Raw genomic sequence first — 15,608 nt, 5'->3', positions numbered from 1 at the left:
AGGTTGCTCCTTACACCTTATCAGATCTATAACTAAATGCATAAGAACCTACTTATGAATTGTTATGAAGCAAGAAAAATACCAGTTAAGGAATTCATGTACTTTTGATTCTTCACTTGGCCAAAATTTGCAAATGTCTTCAGTACTCAAAGAATGAAACTAAAAGAGTTATGTTGGCAACGTTGTTTCAGAATTGATTTTATGGCTTATAAGTGATATGAGAAAAAAACCTTCCATAGTAAAATCATACCTTAATACTGAATTTTATTTTTTTAGTGAGGTGCCATCATGAGCACTGACGCGGAGATGGAGGCATTTGGCCCGGCGGCCATTTACCTCCGGAAGCCAGAAAGGGAGAGGATTGAGGCTCAGAACGCACCCTTTGATGCCAAAACAGCGTACTTTGTGGCTGAAAAGGAGGAGATGTATCTAAAAGGAGTTCTCAAGAGTAAAGAGGGTGGCAAAGCCACTGTTGAAACTTTGTGTGGGAAAGTGAGTAAAGATCACTGTTACGTTGCAAAGATCATTGTTACGTTGTCCTCACATGCTTATTTTCATTTCAACATTTTTTTCTTCCCTACTCAGACCCTCACTGTAAAAGAAGATGAAATCTACCCTATGAATCCTCCAAAGTTCGATAAGATTGAGGACATGGCCATGATGACCCACCTCAATGAACCTGCTGTGCTGTATAACCTCAAAGAGCGTTATGCTGCATGGATGATCTATGTAGGCATTCAGTAATTGAAGAATTTGGAACCTATATACTGCTTTTAAACATGTGTCAGAGTGATTAAAACAATTTTGTGGTCGTGCACACTTTCAGACATACTCTGGGCTCTTCTGTGTCACTGTGAACCCCTACAAGTGGCTCCCAGTGTACGACGCTGTTGTTGTAACTGCATACAGAGGCAAAAAGAGGGTTGAGGCCCCACCCCACATCTTCTCTATCTCTGACAATGCCTATCAGTTCATGCTCACAGGTAAGAAACGAACAAAACAATGGAAGTTCATCCGCATTGCATCACCGCAATACAAATAGTTGCTATTAAATAGATTGAACACCATTCCTTGGTATGTGCAGAAACATACAAATATATGTGTCATGAAACTTGTTTCCTTTTCACATAGATCGTGAGAATCAGTCAATCCTGATTACGTGAGTACATGTTATGACCTGAATATCTTCTATCGTAGGCCGCATACGTGGAAAATATTTTTTGCATTTAGGTAAACATTTCTGCATAAAATACTAGTTTGAAATATTACATGGAAAGTGTTTTATACATTTTCACTCCTAGTGGAGAATCCGGTGCAGGAAAGACTGTGAACACCAAGCGTGTCATCCAGTACTTTGCAACAATTGCAGTGTCTGGACAACAGAAGAAGGCAGAGCCTGTTGCAGGAAAAATGCAGGTTAGTAAATACCCATCTGATTACATATCTGATGGAATATCTGGGCACTAAAGCTTAAGAGAATTCTACTGTCATCTGTAGGGGTCGCTGGAGGATCAAATCATTGCAGCCAACCCCCTACTGGAAGCCTATGGTAATGCAAAGACTGTGAGGAATGATAACTCATCTCGTTTTGTAAGTAGCAGTGCACAGTTCATATTCAAAATTTGTCTAAAAAAAACGTACACGTTTCTGAAATTAAATTGAATGTCACACTCTCAGGGTAAATTCATCAGAATCCACTTTGGATCTACTGGCAAACTGGCCTCAGCTGATATTGAGACATGTAAGTCTATAGACCAGAATTTGCTAAAAATCTTGTAGTTAATTTCTCAGCCCACTGTTTGTAGCTGTTAGAAATGTGAATTTCAATCTATCTGAACCCTCTAGATCTCCTGGAGAAGTCAAGGGTAACATTCCAGCTGTCTGCTGAGAGGAGCTACCACATTTTCTACCAGCTCATGACGGGCCACAAGCCTGAGCTGATTGGTATGACATGTTCAAGAATAAGATATTTACAGTTAGTTATCGTTGCTTGGCAGCCAAAATAAAAATTGTATCTGTTTGCAGAGGGACTCCTCATCACCACCAATCCATATGATTTCCCTATGATTAGTCAAGGTGAAATCACAGTGAAGAGCATCAATGATGTAGAGGAGTTCATCGCTACCGATGTAAGAGGATAAATTATAGTTGTAAATAAACACCATCTTAAACAAGTCTGATTTTAAATCATACAGCTGGGAACCTTCTCCTTAAAGAAAATGTTCCGTTGGTTGAGTTTGTCAACAGCAAGATTACAAGCAACCTGTGATTTATTTTTGAGAAGCTATTTGAGAACAAAACATGTTTTAACAGAACAAAACATGTTTTAACAGAAATTCACTATATTTCTTAACAAAGACATGGCTGGTTGATTGGCTGACTGACTGACTGAATGACAAAAATTCACCATATTTTTTCATCAATAAACTGATTAACTGATTGATTGCCTCAAAGCATGAATGAATGAATGAATGAATGAGTCATTTGTTCATTCATTTATCCATTCATTCATGTTTTAGTACCATTTACTCACATGTTGGTCATATTCTGTCTTCACCAGACTGCTATTGACATCTTGGGCTTCACTGCTGATGAAAAGCAGGGCATCTACAAGCTGACTGGTGCTGTGATGCATCATGGGAACATGAAGTTTAAACAGAAGCAGAGAGAGGAGCAGGCTGAGCCTGATGGCACTGAGGGTGACTATTTTGTGTTCATTTATTTATTTATTTTATCATTTCTTTTATATCAATTTAAAGGCAATATAATAGCATACAGGCAGCATAACATCTTGAATTTGACATATTCAAAAGCATGTACATCATTTTTCTTCAGTGGCTGATAAAATCGCCTACCTCATGGGTCTGAACTCAGCCGACATGCTCAAAGCTTTGTGCTACCCCAGGGTGAAAGTGGGGAATGAGTTTGTCACCAAAGGGCAGACTGTTCCACAGGTGAGCTCGGAAAGAGCACCAACAATCATGAGCAGATGTTCTAAAGGTTAATGAAAAAAGTAAACAATATGTTTTTATTGCAACTGCAAAACAGGTGCACAATGCTGTCATGGCCCTCTGCAAGTCTGTTTATGAAAAGATGTTCCTGTGGATGGTCGTCCGCATCAATGAAATGTTGGACACAAAACAGCCAAGACAGTTCTTCATTGGTGTGCTGGACATTGCTGGATTTGAGATCTTTGATGTAAGCATCCAGTACCTGTGACTTCTTGGTTTTTCTGTTTCTTAAACCTGTTACATACCTTCTACTTAATTTAATTCATTCACGGTCACCTTACAGCAAACCTATTTCTGTAGCTTCAGAGAAACATGTCTAATGCTGTCATTTTGGACAACAGTTCAACAGCTTGGAACAGCTATGTATCAACTTCACCAATGAGAAACTGCAACAGTTCTTCAACCACCACATGTTTGTGCTGGAGCAAGAGGAGTACAAAAAAGAAGGCATTGAGTGGGAGTTCATTGACTTTGGTATGGACTTGGCTGCCTGCATTGAGCTTATTGAGAAGGTGAGTAGAGTGGTAGGAAACTGTTTCCATGTTCATTTAGCGCATCAACAATTCTGTGTCTTATATGAAATAAAATACATTCCTTGACTGTTATTGTGTCAATTATTAACAGCCAATGGGCATCTTCTCCATCCTTGAAGAGGAGTGTATGTTCCCCAAGGCCTCAGACACAACCTTCAAAAACAAGTTGTATGACCAGCATCTTGGCAAAGCTGCATGTTTCCAGAAGCCAAAGCCTGCTAAGGGCAAGGCAGAAGCCCATTTCTCCCTGGTGCACTATGCAGGCACTGTCGACTACAATGTTGCCGGCTGGCTGGACAAGAACAAAGATCCCTTGAATGACTCTGTTGTGCAGCTGTATCAGAAATCTGGAATGAAACTCCTGGCTTTCCTCTATGCTGCTCATGCCGCTGCTGATGGTATTTTGAGAAATCAATCAAAGTATCAGGGTCTCTGTTGCTCTTTTTTTCTGTGACATATAAATAATGGAATTAAAATGCATTTTATGTCAACAGAGGGCGGTGGCGGTGGCAAGAAAGGCAAGAAGAAGGGTGGCTCTTTCCAGACAGTATCTGCACTGTTCAGGGTGAAGACCTTTAATTCACTTAAATATGGATCATGTTGACAAAAATCATCATGCTACTTAAAATAAAAACTGAGTATGGAAAGGATCCAATGACACTACCTTAAAATTCCACAGGAGAATTTGGGCAAGTTGATGACCAATCTGAGGAGCACTCATCCTCACTTTGTGCGCTGCCTGATTCCCAATGAGTCCAAGACTCCAGGTGGGTACTGACCATGAAAAGACAGTGATCTGACATTATCACACAACAGTTTAAATCCTTTCAAAAGCTGAAAATCAACCTCATGGTGGGAGAGAAATCTGCACAACATCTATTTGAAATTCTTTCCTCTCTTTAGGTCTTATGGAGAACTTCTTAGTTATCAGCCAGCTCAGGTGTAATGGTGTACTGGAGGGTATAAGAATCTGTAGAAAGGGATTCCCCAGCAGAATCCTTTATGGTGACTTCAAGCAGCGGTACCTTTACATTCTTCATGTTGTAAAATGATACCTTGTCTGTCAGAGACAACTTATATAATACCCTTGTGTAAATAAGTAGCTCTTTGATAGAAGAAAAATCAGTAAAGAAAATATTTGATACATGGTAATAAAAAATAAACAATATCAAACTAACAACCAATATTTGAAATAAGATCATTTACCATCCTAATTAGTCTTACTAAATTTATATATTTTTTTCTTCACAACTTTAGATATAAAGTCTTGAATGCCAGTGTCATCCCTGAGGGACAATTCATTGACAACAAGAAAGCCTCGGAGAAACTTTTGGGCTCCATTGATGTTGATCACACTCAGTACAAGTTTGGACACACAAAGGTAAAGATGGTCAATCAAACTCATGATCAGAAAGACTTCATAAACCAACTTTTAACATATTCACTATGAAGTACATTTGTTTACGTGGTGTTGAGGCATCTCTCATATCATGTGGGTGATACGGTTTCTGGCTACAGTCTCAGGTAAAAGTAAAATAAAACAAATGCAGAATGTCCAGAGCTACAATACCTTTACAAAGAAACACACCAAACAGCCATTGAGAAGGACAAGTAAATATACGCTAAAAATTATTGATCCATAGCATACACATACGGGTGATTAAGGAGTGTCTTTGCAGCAGCTCAGGTATTTTGGAATTGTTTGCATTTTAAAAGGCTCTCACTTTGAATACAGGTGTTTTTCAAAGCTGGTCTGCTGGGTACCCTTGAGGAGATGCGAGATGAAAAACTGGCTACGCTGGTTACCATGACTCAGGCTGTCTGCCGTGGATTCCTCATGAGAAGAGAGTTTGTCAAAATGATGGAGAGGAGGTACAATACCATTCCTAAGTTCGATAGTGACTAAAATCTGCTATGTATCTACATCATCTGTGCACTAACTTCTCTGTCTTGTCTTTAATAGAGAGTCCATTTACTCTATCCAATACAACATCCGCTCATTCATGAACGTGAAACACTGGCCATGGATGAAGTTGTACTTCAAGATCAAGCCTCTTCTGAAGAGTGCTGAGACTGAGAAGGAAATGGCAGCAATGAAGGAGAACTATGAGAAGATGAAGGTGGATCTGGAAAAAGCATTAGCCAGAAAGAAGGACCTTGAAGAGAAGATGGTGTCACTTCTGCAAGAGAAAAATGATTTGCAGTTACAAGTGGCAGCTGTGCGTAATCAAAGAAAATTTTGAACGAAAATGATCTGCTGTCTGTTAAAAACCCAATATAAGCTCTTAGTTCATATGAAAGAATTGTCATCGGGTTTAGATTTGTGAATGTATATCCTGTTTCCATTCAGGAAGTCGAGAACCTTTCTGATGCCGAGGAGAGATGTGAGGGGCTCATCAAAGCTAAAATTCAACTGGAGGCAAAAGTCAAAGAGACTACAGAGAGACTGGAGGATGAGGAGGAAATCAATGCAGAATTAACTGCCAAGAAGAGGAAACTGGAGGATGAGTGTTCTGAGCTGAAAAAAGACATTGATGACCTTGAGCTTACCTTGGCTAAAGTGGAGAAGGAGAAACATGCCACAGAGAACAAGGTAAATATTACACAAACAGAACTACTTTGTAGACTGTACAAGTTTTACCAAGCATGTCAAAGATGCCCTTTGTAATCAGTTTTTTGCTACATCTGTAAAAGGTGAAACTAACTAAGAAAAAACTTCTTCACAGGTGAAAAACTTGACTGAGGAAATGGCCTCTCAGGATGAAAGCATTGCTAAGTTAACCAAGGAGAAGAAAGCCCTCCAAGAGGCACACCAGCAGACTCTTGATGATCTCCAGGCAGAGGAGGACAAAGTCAATACTCTGACTAAATCAAAGACCAAACTTGAACAACAAGTGGATGATGTGAGTGTAACAACAGTCAAAATAATGTTAGTCTTTCCAGTTTTGATTGAATATGCTTGTAAACATCATTCTCCCATCCTTTGCAATAGCTTGAAGGGTCCCTTGAGCAAGAGAAGAAGCTCCGCATGGACCTTGAGAGGGCCAAGAGGAAGCTTGAGGGTGATCTGAAACTGGCACAGGAGTCCATAATGGACTTGGAGAATGACAAACAGCAGTCAGAAGAAAAGATCAAGAAGTAACCTTTGAAGGTCATTAAAAAAACATGTAGACTCAGATACACAAACAAAAATTCACATCTGTACTTCCTTTTTCAAAACAGGAAGGACTTTGAGATCAGTCAGCTTCTAAGCAAGATTGAGGATGAACAAACACTTGGCAGTCAACTGCAGAAGAAGATCAAGGAACTACAGGTAAAAAGTAAAAAAAATTATACATTTAGATTTTCTTTGAACATTTTGTGCAGTTCATACATTTAAATAAAAAAGCACATGATGAACTTGTGTGAACTTTAGGCTCGTATTGAGGAGCTGGAAGAAGAGATTGAGGCTGAGCGTGCTGCTCGAGCTAAGGTTGAGAAGCAGAGAGCTGATCTCTCCAGGGAACTTGAGGAGATCAGTGAGAGGCTTGAAGAAGCTGGCGGTGCCACTGCTGCTCAGATTGAGATGAACAAGAAGCGCGAGGCCGAGTTCCAGAAACTGCGACGTGATCTTGAAGAGTCCACCCTGCAACACGAAGCCACTGCTGCTGCTCTCCGCAAAAAGCAGGCAGACAGCGTGGCAGAACTTGGAGAGCAGATTGACAACCTCCAGCGTGTCAAGCAGAAGCTGGAGAAGGAGAAAAGTGAATATAAAATGGAGATTGATGACCTCAGTAGCAACATGGAGGCTGTGGCCAAATCAAAGGTATATGAGTGGAAAACATAAAGAAAAACTTTTAATCTGCTATATTCACATGGACTGGACACTAAATATATCTGATTTCTCCTTGTTTCAGGCAAATTTAGAGAAGATGTGTCGAACACTTGAGGACCAACTGAGTGAGCTAAAAACTAAAAGTGATGAGAATGTTCGCCAACTCAATGATATGAGTGCACATAAAGCAAGATTACAGACAGAGAACGGTGAGTGTTAAGAGGCAGTGAACAGCACCTCCAATACCAGTTTTAAATGTCATTAGAAACTAAAATCTCTTTTTACCTAATCAGGTGAATTTAGTCGTCAACTTGAGGAAAAAGAGGCACTCGTGTCACAACTGACCAGAGGCAAGCAGGCTTACACACAACAGATTGAGGAGCTAAAGAGACACATTGAAGAGGAAGTTAAGGTCATTACTGCACAAAACTAGGAAAACTAACCTATGTAAAAAAAAAAAAAAAAAAAAGAATCACACAAGACACTGAGTACAATTATTCTATCTGCTATTTTTCAGGCCAAAAATGCCCTTGCTCACGCAGTTCAGTCTGCACGCCATGACTGTGACCTCCTCCGAGAGCAGTATGAGGAGGAGCAGGAAGCCAAAGCTGAGTTGCAGCGTGGAATGTCCAAAGCCAACAGTGAAGTGGCTCAGTGGAGAACAAAATATGAGACTGATGCCATCCAGCGTACTGAGGAGCTTGAAGAGGCTAAGTAAATAACAAAAACATCTCAAACAAATATTTAGTGACAGATACTCATACATACTTGTTTAAAGACAAGCACTGAAACTCACCCCACTTCAGGAAGAAGCTTGCACAGCGTCTGCAGGATGCAGAGGAATCCATTGAGGCTGTGAACTCCAAGTGTGCCTCGCTGGAGAAGACCAAACAGAGACTGCAGGGTGAAGTGGAGGATCTCATGATTGATGTAGAGAGGGCCAATGCATTGGCAGCCAACCTGGACAAGAAGCAGAGGAACTTCGACAAGGTAAGAAGTGGAAGAGACATTAAACAAAGGCATGTTAGTACATCAAAATGTGAGAACTGCAGTTTTGATGGGACAAACTGCTACTGCTAGGTCCTGGCAGAATGGAAGCAGAAGTATGACGAGGGCCAGGCAGAGCTGGAGGGTGCCCAGAAAGAGGCTCGCTCTCTCAGCACTGAGCTCTTCAAGATGAAGAACTCATATGAAGAAGCTCTTGACCACTTGGAGACCCTGAAGAGAGAGAACAAGAACCTGCAGCGTATGATATTCAGAAATCAGCATTCAAGTCCTTTTTTTGCAATCCACACATGACATACACTCATTGCTAACCTCATCATTCTTACAGAGGAGATCTCCGACCTGACTGAGCAGATCGGCGAGACTGGGAAGACTATTCATGAATTGGAGAAGGCAAAGAAGACAGTGGAGACTGAGAAAACAGAAATTCAGAGTGCCCTTGAGGAAGCTGAGGTGATGTAGACTCAGGGTTTCTTACATTGGTTTGGTATTCCAGCCAACTGACTTTTTGAATTTTGAAGAAGTTTTCAGATCAATTTGTTGCAATGTAATTCTCTTTCCTCAGGGTACACTTGAACATGAGGAGTCCAAGATTCTTCGTGTCCAGCTTGAGTTCAACCAAGTGAAGGGTGAGATTGACAGGAAACTCAGTGAGAAGGATGAGGAAATAGAACAGATCAAGAGGAACAGTCAGAGAGTCATTGAGTCCATGCAGACCACATTAGACTCTGAAGTCAGGAGCAGAAATGACGCCCTGAGAGTCAAGAAAAAGATGGAAGGAGATCTCAATGAGATGGAAATTCAGCTGAGCCATGCCAATCGTCAGGCCGCTGAGGCACAGAAACATCTGAGGAATGTCCAAGGACAGCTCAAGGTTGGTTCTCCAAAAAATCCTACAAAAGCCCATTTAGCAAGTGCATTGTTCTCAGAATCTCCAAAACTATTTTATTTTTCATTTTAGGATGCACAACTTCACCTTGACGATGCCATCAGAGGACACGAGGACATGAAGGAGCAGGTTGCCATGGTGGAGCGTAGGAACACTCTAATGCAGGCAGAGATTGAGGAGCTGAGAACTGCTTTAGAGCAAACAGAGAGAGGTCGCAAAGTGGCCGAGCAGGAGCTTCTAGATGTCAATGAACGTGTGGGACTGCTGCACTCACAGGTAAAATAGAAAACAAATGTACAACATGCAATACAAAAAAGCTTTGTTTACAGTGCCATAACAGTGGTATAGAAAAAAGGACATCTTCCAAAAATAATTGAATAAAAAACATATTTGGCAACATCCCTTGTACAGAACACCAGTCTCATCAACACCAAGAAGAAGCTTGAGGCTGACCTTGTCCAGGTTCAAGGTGAGGTGGATGACACCATCCAAGAAGCAAGAAATGCAGAGGAGAAAGCCAAAAAAGCTATTACTGATGTAAGTGAAATCCCCCTCCTCCATTCAGACTCCTAAAATTTTGGAAATTATTCTAAATTTATTAAAGTACATCACAAGAAATCATTGTACACCTTAATACCTTCTGAAATCCATCACTGCAAAAAATATAGGCTGCAATGATGGCAGAAGAACTGAAGAAGGAGCAAGACACAAGTGCTCATTTGGAGAGGATGAAGAAAAACCTGGAGGTCACAGTCAAAGATCTGCAGCACCGTCTGGATGAGGCCGAAAGCTTAGCCATGAAGGGTGGGAAAAAACAGCTCCAGAAACTGGAATCCAGGGTAAACTACGAATAAAAAATACCATTTGAACAACTGGATCAGACGGTTCATACAGTAAAATGAAAATGAATATTACTCTGATATTACAGGTGCGTGAGCTAGAGTCTGAGGTCGAGTCTGAACAGAGACGAGGAGCTGAAGCTGTTAAAGGTGTCCGTAAATATGAGAGGAGAGTCAAAGAGCTCACTTACCAGGTATATAGGCCTAACAATGCATTCAATAACAGTTTCAAAATTAGACAAGTTCCAGGCTGATTTTCTCTTCGTATTTACAGACTGATGAAGACAAGAAAAATATGATTAGACTACAGGATCTGGTTGATAAGTTGCAGCTGAAAGTGAAGGCTTATAAGCGACAGGCCGAGGATGCTGTAAGTCTGACTCTCTGTACTCTGCAACAATATTTCATAACACATATGAAGAGTAGTGATGTACAATAAAGAAGAGTACCACAGTCATTACATATATCCATGAACATTTTAATTCCCACCCCAAAGTGCTATCCAAATGTTTGTCTTGTTCTTTAGGAGGAGCAGGCCAACTCTCACCTGTCCAGGTACAGGAAGGTGCAGCACGAGCTGGAGGAAGCTCAGGAGCGTGCTGACATAGCTGAATCCCAGGTCAACAAGCTGAGAGCCAAGAGCCGTGATCATGGAAAGGTACAGTAGAAAGAGAATTAGGAGACAGTTCATAACTTTTACATATTCATTTCACTGAACATTTGATGATCATGAGGATGTTGTCTATATACGGTGAACATGTCTTGACTGAAAATGACACCCTTTTTTCAGGCCAAAGAGGCAGAGGAATGAGATACGAGATCTAGACGAGTGACCTCACCAGGGAATCATATAATATGAGCTCCTTGTGAAATATCTTAAGTAATAAAGAGATTCATTTCAGTGGTTATTAAGTCTTTCTTTCTTATTCCTTATTGTCTTTTTCAGACATTTTAACTTTAACAGAAATAGAAGTTATTTACAAAAGCAATATCACTAGTACACCATTCAAATATACTTTTTTTTTTTTTTTTTTTTAAAAAGATAAATCTGTGTTAACTTCTGGTATAAGCTGGTTGGCAAAAGATTCAAAATCCGTCAGAAAAACCAGGCAGAAGTCAAACATGCAAGGCAACAACTGAAATCTGGCTACAATGACACACAGTAGCAATGGGGGACGAACTGAAAAACAAGGCCTGAAATGGCATGGTTTAAATAGATAGAGTAATACACACACAGGAAAAGGTGAACATAGAAAATGGCAGGGACACTATCAATGACAGGAAGTAGAACACAACTGGTGAGGGGTGGGGTCAGGACACATGGAAAACGAAAATAAACAAAAGCACATGACCAAGGAAGAGCTCTGTCACGCTGGTGGTGTGGTGCAGGACCCAAGTGCAAAGACACGATGATTGAAGTGAAAAAACAGAGGACTTTACTGGAACCGAAGATCAAAATACATGTGCAGAACAGGAACAAAAACTGGTAACAAAAAGGTGCAGCGTAACAGTGTGCTCTAAAACACAAACAACGATAGACAATGGACAAGGCAAACATTAGGACTTAAAATAGAAGGAGAACTAAAACAGGGCAACACAGGATTGGTAGAAATTAACAAGGTTAATAATTAGACAAAACGGGAACAGGTGGGGGGCGGAGACAGACAGAACAGGCGCACAAAGACATACCAAACTAAAAGTCCAAAATGGAGGTGCAGGTTGTGACAAGCACAAAACAAATGGCAGTCAAAACCAGACCTGACCAGCAAGGGCATACCAGCAAAACAAAAGTTTATGCATGAACCCTGAGAAGGGAATCATATTACATGAGCTCCTCGTGAAAGATCATGGGTCAATAAAGCGGTTAACCTTAGCGGCTGTAGAGTGTTTCTTTCTGCACGTGTCATCATGTCTTCAATTTAGAGTTATAAGCGTAATCTTTCAAAAGTATTCCAAAACCACATCAGTCACTTTAACATTCTCCAAAGTTTATGCAACATTCAGCAGTCTTGGACAGCAGAATTTAGCCTTCTTCAGACAGTCAACTTCAACCTATGACTGCATGTCATTATTTCCAGACAAAACTAATTATTTCTGAAAAACCCAAAATCAGATGACACTCTGTGTCGAAACACACAATAAAATAGCTGCTGGTTGGCGAGAATTCATTAAAACACCCTCTGTACACTGGAGGAAAGCAGTTCACAATTATCATCCCAGTCTCATTTCTTGTATGTCTTATAACCAATCATCCTTCATCAGTGTTGGGGTAGTTACTTCAAAGAAAAAGTAATCAGTTATAAGTTACCAATAACTTCTTTAAATTGTAATGGGATTACTTTACTCATTACTCCCTTTGAAAAGTAATTACACTACTCATTACTTTACTTTTGAGTTACCCTCTAAAACTACAAATTCCCCAATTTACCACAAAAGAATACAAGGACAAACTTCATAGCCCTTTCGTTACTTTTTTTTTTAAATGAAATAGCTTCATGTCATGCCTAAGAACACCCTTTAGCTATTCGAAAAGAACTGTAAAGCATGGCCCCATTCATGAGTTCACATTTTTTACCAGTGACAAAAAATAGAAACACATGAGCTTTACTACTTACTCTGAGTTAACTAACCGAGTTTTCACTAAACTCGCTTTCTGGGATACCCCAAGATGTTGTTATTTAGCTTCAATGGCTAACTACTGGTAGTTTCTGAGGTAGCTAGTAATACGTTTTGGTATCATCATCAGCCGACAGTTGCATTATCTGTATTTTGTGATTAAAAGTAAAATTAAAGCTCTGCATATGGTTGTCCTGGCTGGCTACACCGTATTTTCGGGTTTTCTCAAATGGAGTAGACCTTGCTAGCTAGCTAACCAACCAGTTGTCAGTCTTATCCCATTTAATGGGAGCTATGGGACCCAATTTCTCTTTAGTGACAGTGGGTACTCATATTACAGATACACAATGAAGGCGAGCAGATGTGTACTACATTGTAGCTGCTTCGATAATCATGTTTTTTAACATCGCTGGAACACTGTATTGACCAGTTAGCACCCAGGACTAGAACTATCCGTTTTATAAGCTAAATTTAAATATTCAACACAAAGAAAATCCTTTTGAAAAGGCATGTGCAATGCAGGAAAGGACATTAATAGTCCAGTAACTGTAATGTGATTACTGACATTTGAACTGTAACGCTTTACTTCATTGTAGAGGACAGTAATATAATTACAGTAACACATTTGTAGCTCGTTACCCCCAACACTGTCCTTTATGAATTTTGTTTGATAGATGGTGACAGTGCTCAACACCTTAATCTCAACATGCATACATGCCTTGTAGTATGTACATTAGGTATGACACACGTCTAAACAAATATGTCTAAAGAGTTAGTCATTGCAAATGATTACAATGCTACAGTGTGAAACCCCTTTAATGTCCAGTTCACTCTAAACCTAAACACACATACACACACAGTAGCCTTTCGGTAAGGCTAAGTAAGAAAGGCAGTGGAGCAGAACATCATTCTAACAACTCACTGCCACTGGAAATCGAGTACAGAATTCCCCACAACAACATCATAAAATGATTAAGAAAGCTAACAGAGGCCCTACTAGGTGAAATGTCAAATTGCAACACAGAGGTTTCAGATATACTTCAAAGATAAGTCTCAATTTACACATTCAAATGATACACCCAATACTTTGGATCCCCAAACTAAAAACCATTAAAGATTTTTTTTTTAGTCATGGAACTGCTCTGTATTTTGTTTTCTGTTGATCAGATGTAAAACAAAGACCATAACAGTAGTAGATTAGGCACAGTGTGAGAGCCTCTACTAAAATAAAAAAAAAACCCAAAATAAACAAAAAAACAATTTAAACATCAAAGGTTTGAAAAAATTAAAAAAGAGAACGTTACCAAGATAGTGAGGTTGCAAAGTATGAAAGAAATCGAGTCGATTGTTTTTTGCAGCCATAAAGTGGCTGGGTCATCGCAAGAAATAACAAATAAATGATACTGAATAGATTAATAAACCAAAAATGCTGCTAAAACTTGATGACGGGCTAAAAATGATTGCACTGTTTCAGGGAAATCAATTTTAAAATGCCACCAATCAACACAAGTTGCAATCTTTACATAGTCTTAATAAATCAACAATCCACAATAGAAGGCAATATGCAATCCAAATCAAACAATGACACATTTAGGTTATTATTTAAGTCCATTCTAAGAAAAAGAAAAGACAAAATTAAAAAGTTGTTTTGTTTTGTTTTTACCTTTTTTGTTTTTTCTGGTTCAGCCAGCAGATTCAGAAAATGGTGGTTTAATGAAACTTCATTGCTTGCTCCACTGACTGGAGTGCATGGAACAATTGAGTCACATGTCCAACATTCGTGCATGGCCATCAGCACATAGAAATTATGTTCTAAGCTAAAAGAGGGTCACTGCTTGAAAAAAAAAAAACAGCTCTAAGCAATGTTCTTTGGAAAGAGCTCAGCAAGTAACTATATTTATATTTACCCAAATGAACCCACACTACCATTTACTGTGCAGCTATCATCTAACAGCGTTTTATAGACGTTCACAGATCTATTTAATCACACATGGCCAATTCTGAACTTTTTACTGCCAAATCCTTGCTTGCCAGTGCTTCATCATCTTTCACATTCAGCATAACTTTCAGGTTCAAGATGATAAATCTTGCTTTAAACATCCACAACATGATCACTTGAGGACTGTTCCAAAGAACTGAAAATAATCTCAGTCAGAAGTTATGCTTTAGGTCACTGCTAGAGCATTCAATATTGGCATCTGCAACCACAGAATTAAGTCCTAGCCATGAAAATAAATATAGATACTTTGCTTGTAATTTAGCCTACCATGGAAGTGATTCAAAGGGAAGCTGACTTTTCAAAGCAACAGGTTTAGATAAGGACTGCATTCAAATGCTTTTGAGTGTTTACTGTGGAATCTCTTAAGAGTTTTTCATTCTAACTGAACGACTGGATAGATCTGCAATAAAGACATGACTTCACACGAATGCTGGCACAGATTCCACACATTTAAGGAACTGCACTGAAATGCAACTTTTTTTTCAATGAGAGATCAGTTGGTGTTTAGTGTATTGTGGTTGGAAAAACCACCTCATTAGCCACTCCAGAATCTTTAATACATTGCACGATAAACTGAGAAAATCAAGGCATGGCCTTGATCACTGCAGTAACTCACTTCCATCATGATAGTAGTGTTTCATCCTGAAAGTGATCATTTAGAATGATTTTTTACTCATCAGTACTTACCTTCTCTTACTAGGGGTTGAGTGGACGTAAACCATGTCGAGGAAATGTGTGCAATTAACATAATCGTTTTAAACATGGTGGGATTTCTAAATGCATTGTCATAAAGTCATGGGTAAAATGTTCATGAAGGTTCACTGATGCTTCTTGTTTCATTAGTTGGCTGGTGTGGTTGCCGGATGAAAAACAAAGAGTTTAAGAAACCAACTGTCATTCTC

At 39.5% G+C, this 15,608-nt stretch overlaps 1 protein-coding gene across 1 annotated transcript; it reads left to right on the top strand.

The window, feature by feature from the left end:
- The first annotated feature begins 288 nt into the window (after window positions 1–288).
- On the top strand, window positions 289–10,995 carry LOC115813866 (myosin heavy chain, fast skeletal muscle). The gene is made up of 39 exons (XM_030776533.1): window positions 289–492; window positions 586–729; window positions 827–983; window positions 1,132–1,159; window positions 1,302–1,416; window positions 1,498–1,590; window positions 1,678–1,741; window positions 1,846–1,944; window positions 2,026–2,129; window positions 2,561–2,699; window positions 2,836–2,954; window positions 3,049–3,198; window positions 3,353–3,523; window positions 3,636–3,942; window positions 4,039–4,109; window positions 4,224–4,311; window positions 4,448–4,565; window positions 4,802–4,925; window positions 5,280–5,416; window positions 5,508–5,763; window positions 5,895–6,137; window positions 6,271–6,447; window positions 6,537–6,682; window positions 6,767–6,857; window positions 6,960–7,349; window positions 7,441–7,567; window positions 7,652–7,770; window positions 7,876–8,072; window positions 8,165–8,348; window positions 8,439–8,604; window positions 8,692–8,816; window positions 8,929–9,237; window positions 9,325–9,528; window positions 9,664–9,789; window positions 9,921–10,091; window positions 10,181–10,285; window positions 10,366–10,461; window positions 10,618–10,749; window positions 10,882–10,995. Exons 1-39 carry the CDS (start codon window positions 289–291, stop codon window positions 10,900–10,902), a joined length of 5,817 nt encoding a protein of 1,938 aa, XP_030632393.1. The 3' UTR covers window positions 10,903–10,995.
- The last annotated feature ends 4,613 nt before the right edge of the window (window positions 10,996–15,608 follow it).

This window comes from Chanos chanos, chromosome 6 (assembly GCF_902362185.1).
Source record: "Chanos chanos chromosome 6, fChaCha1.1, whole genome shotgun sequence".
Classification (NCBI taxonomy): Eukaryota; Metazoa; Chordata; class Actinopteri; order Gonorynchiformes; family Chanidae; genus Chanos; species Chanos chanos.
The sequence above is the reverse complement of the archived record's forward strand: the minus strand, read 5'-3'. Positions and strand labels throughout refer to the sequence as shown.